The sequence below is a fragment of the Tachysurus fulvidraco genome, chromosome 8, assembly GCF_022655615.1.
Source record: "Tachysurus fulvidraco isolate hzauxx_2018 chromosome 8, HZAU_PFXX_2.0, whole genome shotgun sequence".
Taxonomy (NCBI): domain Eukaryota; kingdom Metazoa; phylum Chordata; class Actinopteri; order Siluriformes; family Bagridae; genus Tachysurus; species Tachysurus fulvidraco.
In genome coordinates, this window is record NC_062525.1 from 25,578,475 (window position 1) to 25,588,474 (window position 10,000).

Sequence of the window (10,000 nt, forward strand, 5' to 3'; positions counted from 1 at the left end):
ATTAAAGAGCGATGATTTCTCTTTGTGGTTGTGCTGCAGAGGGGCACGGCCATGCTGCTGGAGCACTTAGCCGGTAGCCTGGCGAGCGCCATTACTGTGAGCACACAGCTGGACATCGCGCCCCAACACCACCTGGCCATGATGGGACGCAACGGCAGCAACATCAAGCACATCATGCAACGAACCGGTGCTCAAGTGCACTTCCCTGATCCCAACTGCCCTCAGAAAAAATCCACCGTCTATATCCAGGGCACCATCGACTCTGTATGCCTGGCACGCCAGTACCTCATGGTAAAAAAAAACAAACTGTTCTGTTATCTCCTGACCTGCTGACTTTTCCTCTATTTACGTTTTTCTGTTCTTTTTCTATCTTTCTGTTGCTTTTCTGTGTGTGTGTGTGTGTGTGTGTGTGTGTGTGTGTGTGTGTGTGTGTCAAGACACAATAGAAAACAGTGACTTTAGCCATCACTTGCTGTTGTAGTCTTCTTCAGGTTCCTGAGCGCTCAGGTCGGCTAGACGAGCAGTGAACATGACTCATTACGGGTGGTCAGTGAGAATGAGAGCTATTGTGGCGGCACACGGGGGAAAAGAAAAAGAAAGAGCATAAACATAGGATCCTTGTGTAGGAACACAGAAGTAGAGAATGTTTCCCTTGCGCTTTGTGGGAAATCAAAGTAGTTCCAGCATCGAGAGGAACAATATCTTCTTTATTATGCATCTCTCAGTACGAGACACACTCACTCGTATCATCAGCTTTTACAGGAGCTGATCATGAATCAGTCGATAGATTCATCCTAAGACAGCAAACTTAAAACTCCACGAGAAGTCATGAGGAATCTTTGACCGAATTAAACCCACCCTTTTCAGGATGACACCATATAATGTGATTATAAATTATTAGCATAAGTCAACCAGTAAAGGATATAACTTACTTATGAACATCAGAGTCTTTACGATTACAGCAGAAGTTCCGCACTATCCAGGTGAGTGTATGTAGGAGTGTCGTAAGGCTCACGCTCGGCCTCAGGAAGGCAACCTAGACAATCGTGTGTACGTACATACAGTACGGGATCATAAGCCTTTCAATCGAACACCTCCCAGATTAGTTCAGTGTCACATGTCTATTAGGATCTGGCTGTGTGTATAAACAAAGGAAGCTGAAGGTTCTAGAGCATTCTCAGTGGTTCCAGAGCACCTGCTGGGTTTGTTGAGTTAATGTGCAGGGTTTATTCAGTGCTCTACCTGCTGATGTTGCTCTTTCCAGCATGAGAACGAGAGGGTGGATCACAGTGCAATAACTGGAGCTTTGCTACTTTAGGATGTGAGCCAAGTAGATCTTAGATCTTCAAGTTTCAGTGATTTAAAACTCTGTTGAAAGTGACTTTTCTTTCTTCCGTTCTCACTGTCTGGTGGTGTGTGTGTGTGTGTGTGTGTGTGTGTGTGTGTGTGTGTGTGTGTGTGTGTGTGTGTGTGTGTGTGTGTGTGTGTGTGTGGACATGGGTGTGCCCCAGGGCTGCCTGCCGCTGGTCCTGATGTTTGATATCAAAGAGGACATTGCAGTTGATCCACAGTGTGTAACATCTCTCATGGAACAGCTGGATGTGTTCATCAGTGTTAAACCCAAACCCAAACAACCTAGCAAGGTACACACACACACACACACACACACACACACACACACACACACACACACACACACACACACACACACACACACCCACCATCAAGGTTGAGAGAATTATAACTGTAAACCTGTAAAGGAGACTGAAGGTCTGATCTCACCTCATGAGCGTATAGCCGTCACACATAGAAGCAGTGTGTGGTTTGTTTTTGGGAATCTGGGAACTGGAAAGCTTTTCTCAGCATTCATTTTCATATCCTCGCTCATGGTCAGACGACGAAACAGGATCTTGTGTTTTTCCCCAAACGGCTCCGTTCTAAATCAGCAGACTGTGCGAAACGCCATTTCAGCGCATAAATCTGCCTTCCTCCAAATGATTTGCTGATTTCCCTGTTTACTGCCCCAGTTTTAAACGGTCCTCAATAAGGGAAAATGTTACCATGGGCAAAACCTTCCTCCTACATACAGTATATCAGTTCATGTTGACTGTCACGACTCTAGAATCGTCATCATATATCTGTTAGCTAGAAGGACGCAAAGTATGTTTTTTATCATTCGACGTTTCGTTCATCGACACAATTCTCCACTTCACAGGCAGTTCGTCAGCAAACGCTGTGTTTCCACCTCTTTGGCTTTACACTCGTGCAAATCTTCATACGTTTTCTTGATATTGTGTAAAACAGTAAGGTACGTTTACGGCCGCTCTCGTCACGTCGCGTTCACTGCCGTGGTGAAAAGTTTGTTTACAGATTACAGAAAGTCCCACCTGTAGGTCTGAGTCGGGGGTCGGCAACCTTAAGCACTCAGAGAGCCATTTGGAGCCGTTTCCCACAGAAAAAAAACCCACAGGGAGCCACAAAACTTTTTTGACATCTAAAATGAAGAGAACGCTGCATATATTAGTTAGTTCTGGCAGGCCACGCCTTCAAGCGTGCATCAGCTGCTAATCAGCTGTCCCCGACGCGCACCAATCCGGTTACGACATCCATATTACCCGACCATTTAAATTCCCATTCATAGAGCCGCTCTAGCGCTTCGCTGCTGCCGCGACCTAAACTCCCTCCTCCAACCCCGACTCCACCGCGCCGGAACCCGTGTTCGTTGTACCAGTCTACGTCATAAATCTCCACATATTTTTCTCTCTAATTATTTAATTATTTATTTATCCATTCATTCATTTTTTACTTTCCAAAAAAAAACAAAAAAAAGAAACTCTATGCATGATTATTGGTTCTGCTGTTATACGGGAGGTCTATTCTATTTTCTAGTCGCTGCTCTCCCCGCTCTGTCCCTGCATGCGTACGGACTGGCGCGTGGATTCTCGCCCAGAACAGACCCAGACCGCCAACACTAACCGTATACATATCATCTAATAAATTCTCTTTTGACAAAGTGGACCTGACAGAACCAAATTTCTGCAAACAAACAAAAATATTTTGAACAGTTTGAACTAACCTTAACAAAAAAGACGCTATGTCGAAGGTTACTTTCAAATAAAATGTTCAATGTCTAATCGAGTCGTCTTCGTATTCATGACATCAACATTTGAACTTCCCGGCTGCAGAAAACCAAAAACGCATCAGCTCCTGTGTCGGATTTCGCAAGTCGGCGGTTATGACGCGTATTTTGAGCGACAAAAAAATGAAACACGGTTTATTTTAATGTTACAAGAGCTTCATGATCTTAGAATTTAGAATTACATTTTTTTTACAAACTAACTAACTAACTAAAATAAAATAATTTTAAATTAAATATTTGTTTTCCAAATCTACAGGGAGCCACAGCAGAGGGATGAAAGGGCCACTTGCGGCTCCGGAGCTGCGGCTCGCCGGCCCCTGGTCTAAGTGATATTATTAACCACTTGGATATGATTTGAGGAATACATTATGTCTTATTTTCAGAATTCTAAGAGTCAGATTTGTTAGCTACATTCGCTTCAAAGATTCAGAACAAACCCCTCAAAAGATCTAGGCCTAATCCTCCATCGTTCCTCGAGCAATGACCCAAATCGGCACTGATTTCATGACCATTAATAAGGTTAATAACATTAATAACTACAGAATGCTGCTCTATGAAACATTTTTGCGGGTCAGAGGCGGTTCATGTGGTTAAGGCTCAGGGCTGTTGTTAGGAAGGTCAGAGTTGAAACCCCAGTGATGCAAAGCTGCCACTGTTAGGACCCTGAGACGGCCCTGTGCTCTGACCCCGACATCCAAAGCTGGGATTTGTGAAGAAAGAACTTCACTGCCATGCAACGTATCTGTGACAAACATAAAGGCTTTTTATTATAAGATGAAGTAAACTCTGTCTGTTCTGTTCTTCGTTCGTCTGAAGTCAGTGATAGTGAAGAGCGTGGAGAGGAACGCTCTGAACATGTACGAAGCCCGGCGCTATCTGCTTGGTCTGGACAGCAGTGGAGTGTGTGTGTCCATCTCCACCACCACCACCACCACCTCCTCCAGCAGCAGCAGCAGCAGCAGCAGCAGCCCCCCATCTGCCCTGACCCCGACTCTCAGCTGCCCCATGGGCATCGACATCCTCACCTCTGCCAGCTTGGGGCTCACCAGTCTGGGTAAGAGAAATATGGCTTTCTTCCTTATAATGTCTTCATTTGATAATCCATTGAATAAATAGCAGCAGATCCATTTTTTAAGAGTAAATGGTTGCTAAAATATTTGATTTATCGTGAACGGTGATCTTTGGAGCCGCATCTATCAAATATTTTTAGTCGTGTGTAAATATTTTTGTAGGCAAAAAAAAATATCTCTTCCAGACGCACCAAAGATTTAATAACACTGGTTTTCTTTCTGTTATAATGTTATAAAGTGTTAAATGACGATCACTGTTACAGTAAATCTCTCATCGCAGACGATTTATATTTAGCGCCAACCATAAAGTCCATAAAAGGTGAAGCTCACAAAGCCGTACACGATAAAAACCATGACTGAACAGCGACAGCTTCTCAAGCGTAAATCTACCACTGACGGAGCTCGTCGATTGCGGCACGTCAGCTCGCGTAGCCTCAGACGTCGTCTTCCTCGTTTTATATGACGGTGTTTTATTTTGCCCTAATTAGGATTTGACTTTTGTTAGTCATTTGAGTTCATTTAGGGGTTTGTGGATTCACATGACTGATTCATGATGAGTCATTTTCATGAAGTGCCGAGTGACAGAGCTTTTGTGGAGTCTTTGTGGATCTGTATTATGGACATGTCTGTGTTGAGGAGTCTGATGGCTTAGGAACAGAAGCTCCAGCAGGTTGCAGCAGGTTGTAGAGACAGTAACTGGGATGAGTCGCGTCCCCTGGAACTGTATCGCCTGCTGCAGATATCGTGATCCTCTCTGTGAGAAGCTTCAGTCCTGGGTTGAGCAGTTGGAGAAGGGACTCATGGATATCTCATGGTTCTGATTTCCACCTCTGTTTCAGGTCTGCTCAGTCCAACAGCTGCTTCTCTAAGTGCTCCATCCACCCCGAACTCTCTCCTTAATGCCCTCAACAGCTCCATCAGCCCCCTGCATGTTTCTTCCTCTGGAACACCGAGTCCTACACTTTGGTCTAACTCACTGGCCAGTCCAACCAGCACACAAGGTGTGAGAAACACACACACACACACACACACACATTTTCAAAATTCACACAGAAAAGCTTAGTGTAAAATGGCTTCATGTTAAATATCTCCAAAGCAAATATTTGCGTTATTATTTTGTAATTATCTTATTTCTCATTTATATTGTAAGAAGATCATTAACACACAGTACGGCCAGAGGTAGCTTTACAGTCTCCCGTCACTGAACCGAGACCCAAACCTGTTCCCGCATGACAATGCTCCTGAGCAGAAAGCCAGCTCCGTAAAGGCGTCTATTAAGGTTAAAGTGGAAGATCTCAAGTGTCCTACACAGAGCCCTTACTTCAACTCAACCCCACTGAACACCTTTGGGATCAAACAAGAACAGACTGAACCTCAGATCTTCCTCTGATGTCAAAGCCTGATCTCACTAATGTTCTTGTGTCTGAATGGACACGAATCCCCACAAACCTTCCCAGAAGAGTGGAGGTTACTGTAATAGGACTCTTCAGAAAGCAATTTTTAGATGTCCACAAACTGGTGACCATGTACTGTGTTTTTGTACCAAAACCTCCAGGTTTTTCATCACCCATGATGATCCATCCAGCCACTCAGGCCACACTGACCAACATCCTGCTTCAGCGTTACACACAGAATACACCGTCTCCTCCACCCGGTCTTGCCCCAATAGACCCACAGGTCAACGGAGTCACAGACTGCAGCAAGGCCGTGTCGTCCCTCAACGGCAAGGTGACACAACCTTGACTATGTCACGGTCTGCTAGCTAGCAGTTAGGACAGAAACTATGAACACGGTAAACTGTCCTATGTCATATGTATCTGTGTCTGTTTTGTGCTTCAGCACTCGGGCTCTATGTACAGCAGAATGTCCACTTCATCACAAGTCCTGAATGCGGCACATGGAGATCCTGCCCAGGACGCCAACACACACTGTCCATCTGAACCACTGTCCAGCAAATCCAGTCAGGATCAAGGTACTCTCGGTTCGGAGTAAATACACCGGCTTGCAAATGTGTGCATTATGTTTGACTACTGCATTTTTTTTTAATAGCAGTAAAAAGTCCAAAAAGAAATAGTTTGCAGTAAAGCGCTAGCTGCGAGGTAGTTTCAGTTCCGTTTTTTTCCTTCTAATTCTTAAGTTTTCTAGGGAAAATTGTGGTGAACTGCTCGAGTGACACCAACCCCCTGACCTTCAGATTGTATTGACTTTGGCCAGTTCATTTATGTATTAATGTGTGTTTGGTTCCAACTGGTTAAGCCATGCTTTCCTGAAGGCCAAGCATTTCCGTATTCCTGCTTTGTAACCATTAGGATGTGTTTGGGTTGGCTTAACTTCCAAAAGCCAGTATAAGGGTATGGTTTCTGTCCTTCAGTCAGACCAGGAGTCGATTAAACTAGAGTTTCCTGTCTCTGGTGAACAGTCAAGCTGTAATAAGGGCATCGACTCCACATTCCTTTATACCAAGAGTAGTCATGCTATACAGTTGTTAACCAAAGATGCCTGTCATTTTGGTCATGGGTGTGTGTGTGTGTGTGTGTGTGTGTGTGTGTGTGTGTGTGTGTGTTCAGGATGTGATACTTTCGTGGAGGTGGGCATGCCGAGGAGCCCCTCACACTCGGGCAACAGCAGTGAACTAAAGCAGATGCTGGCTTCCTGTAAAACAGCCTCAGGCAAGAGGCAGGCTGTGGAGTTACTTCAGGGCACAAAGAACTCTCATTTACAGTATGTTCTCTCTCTCTCTCTATCTCTCTAGAGAGAGAGAGAGAGAGAGAGAGAGAGAGAGAGAGAGAGAGAGAGAGAGAGAGAGGGAGAGAGAGAGAGGGAGAGAGAGAGAGAGAGAGAGAGAGAGAGAGAGAGAGAGAGAGAGAGAGGGGATAGAGAGAGAGAGAGATGGAGGAGAGAGAGAGAGAGAGAGGGAGAGAGAGAGAGAGAGAGATGGAGGAGAGAGAAGGGGGGAGAGAGAGAGGGAGAGAGAGAGAGGAGAGAGAGAGAGGAGAGAGAGAGAGAGAGAGAGAAAAGAGAGAGAGATAGATAGAGAGGAGAGAGAGAGAGAGAGAGATTAGCGAGAGAGAGAGAGGATAGAGAGAGACAGAGAGAGAGAGAGAGAGAGAGAGGAGGGAGAGAGAGAGAAGGAGAGAGAGAGAGGGAGGGAGGAGAGAGAGGGAGAGAGCGAGAGAGAGAGAGTAGAGAGAGAGAGAGGAGAGAGAGGGAGTAAGGATAGATAGAGAGCAGAGAGAGAGATTGGAGAGAGAGCAGAGGAGAAGAGCAAGGGAGATAGAGAGAAGGAGAGAGAGAGAGGAGAGAGGAGAGAGGGAGAGCGAGGAGAGAGAGAGAGAGCAAGAGAGAGAAGCGATGGAGAGAGATCTCTATCTTTCTCTCTCTTTATCTCTCTCTCTCTCTCTCTCTCTCTCTCTCTCACACACACACACACACACACACACACACACACACACACACACACACACACACACACACACAGTCACGACACACTTACACATAACACACATACCCAAGCTGAATTCACTTACCCTTCCTATCCGGTTCCAGCTGTTGATGTTCAGACACCATTGTGACAGTGACACAGTTCTGAGTCTCCAGCAGAAATCACTTTTCTAGCCCATAACATGACAATCATCAGTCTGTGATGGGTTGGTACCCTGTCTAGGTTCACCCTGTTACCCCCCAAAGAGACCCCCAAAGTCCTCTGGGATAAAATTCAGGTTCTCTTTGACCTTGTGTAGGATTAGTGCTATAGAGAATAGATGAATAAATAGATATATTCAATTCTTTGAAATTGATTGTAACCTAAACGGTTCCTGTTCACTATATTAGCTCACTGCATGTGGTATAAGAATGTTACCATGTATAGTAGGGCCGCTAGAATGCCAGTTACTTCCTCTAACACACTGGATAATGTTTATTGGAAAACTATTTGGCTATTCTACAACATCAGCTGTGTGTCCCAGCAGATCTTTATGCCTCGAGCTGTGTGACTTCTGTAACTGACGCAGTGACGCTGTGCTTCTGAAGGAGTAGATTAAAGGAGATTTTTAGAGCTTGTATACTACAGCAGTGGTCCCCAACCCCCGGGCCACGGACCAAATGATACCGGGCCGCCCAAGGAACATTAAATGATTCCCATTTTATTTACTGTGGTGTATTTCTCTCGGGTTTGTGCGACTTTCCATGGACGTGAGGTTAACCGGGAGCTGAGAGACGTCACCTAAAGCCGCACCGATACCGATTCCCCGTGAAGCGGGGATTTCTGCAGTGATGGCAACCGAAACAAAACAACAGAATAAACTGGACATAAGCGACACACTTCGGGTGTCATTGTCTCCTGTTACCCCAGATGGAACCGTCTCGTTGTAAAGAAACAAGCTCAGGGTTCTCATTGGTTTAGCGTTGTAGTGAGTTAAAAAGGCATGTTTAAATACAATTGAATTGTATAGCCCCCACCCCCCACCCCCAGCGGGTCACGGTAAAATTATCCAACATTGACCGGTCCACGGCGAAAAAAAAGGTTGGGGACCAGTGAACTAGACAATAGAATTTTAATTTCTTTTCTAATTACTCGTTTTCTGCCTCTCCAGTTCAGACTGTCTGCTTTCCGACTCGGATTCCAGCGCTTCCGAGAGTCCTGTGGCAGATAAACGGGCTCCGGGCAGCGAGAGAGCAGCCGAACGAGCCGCCCAGCAGAACTCGGAGCGCATCCGTCTCCCGCCGCAGTCGACTTTCTCCAACATGCAGGTACTCCAGCTTGTGCCTTGTAATGTCACAGCGTTCAGGGAATGGACTCAGCATCTGCATCATAATTTCACACCACAGCTTCTTTTTCAGTGCAGCAGGTTTGAATGGCATTACTGTGCTCGCTGGTGGCTCGTGTCACGTGCCCAAATGTCCACTCAGACATTGCTCTGTTTCGTTTTTTACTGTAAACACGAGTCTGTCCATCAGTGTATGGTAAATACTTAGAACACAACGAGGCAGTGTTTAACTTGTGCCTTTGTCTTTCTATAAAGCAAGCTGACAGGTGATATAGGAAAGCTGTATTCTTCCCAACGTAGCCTAAACATGCTCTGATTCGCTCTACTTTTTATTTATTTATTTATTTATTTATTTTCTCCAGGCCTTTGATTACGAGCAGAAGAAGTTGCTGGCAACCAAAGGTATGTGGTACACAGATTCAAAAGTCTTCTGTTCATCTCTCATTTCCTGTCTGTGGTTTCCTTTCTTCTGTCCATAACCATGCCAGTAGTTAGGCTGGTGATGTGAAATTGCCTCTAGGTGTGTAGAGTCTGTAGATGTGTGCGGATGTGTGTGGTTACGGTGCCCCGAGATGGACAGGCGTACAATTCAGGGTGATAGGCTTCAGCTCCAATGCAACCCTGATCAGGATAAAGCGGTTAGCGATGGCGAAGGGATAAATTAATGTTCATGTGCAGAATAACAAAATGAGGTAGTCTGATATGTTTAATCCACCATGCCAGTAGAACAGAACTGCTGATTTTCCAAGGGCAGAAGATCTGGCAGTGTTCAGCATGTCATTACAGCCTTGGTTCATTTTACAATAAACATCCTGTTGCAATAAACAAGATCCTAATAAGCACTTTCTCTGGTCCATGTGCTGGTCATGCATTAACTCTGCCAAATTGTCAACTATTATCATGAATAGAGTGTGTCTTAGCCAAGGTCGTTTTTTTTTTTTTGATTGAGTGATTTAGGACGTGTAAAAAAATAGTAGTATGTAAGATTTAATTTATGGTAAGTAAGATTTGTGGTTTGATGCATT

At 45.0% G+C, this 10,000-nt stretch overlaps 1 protein-coding gene across 2 annotated transcripts in view; it reads left to right on the plus strand.

The window, feature by feature from the left end:
- LOC113649383 (protein bicaudal C homolog 1) overlaps window positions 1–10,000 on the plus strand; it is a 77,941-nt gene that overhangs the window by 63,297 nt on the left and 4,644 nt on the right. Inside the window, exons 8-16 of one of the 2 annotated variants that reach the window (XM_047817596.1) lie at window positions 40–291; window positions 1,512–1,643; window positions 3,956–4,193; window positions 5,049–5,210; window positions 5,765–5,937; window positions 6,049–6,181; window positions 6,777–6,930; window positions 8,802–8,958; window positions 9,338–9,377. In XM_047817596.1, the coding sequence (XP_047673552.1) occupies window positions 40–291; window positions 1,512–1,643; window positions 3,956–4,193; window positions 5,049–5,210; window positions 5,765–5,937; window positions 6,049–6,181; window positions 6,777–6,930; window positions 8,802–8,958; window positions 9,338–9,377 (1,441 nt within the window). The remainder of the gene's footprint in view (window positions 1–39; window positions 292–1,511; window positions 1,644–3,955; window positions 4,194–5,048; window positions 5,211–5,764; window positions 5,938–6,048; window positions 6,182–6,776; window positions 6,931–8,801; window positions 8,959–9,337; window positions 9,378–10,000) is intronic. The other variant, XM_047817597.1, reaches the window with a different exon arrangement.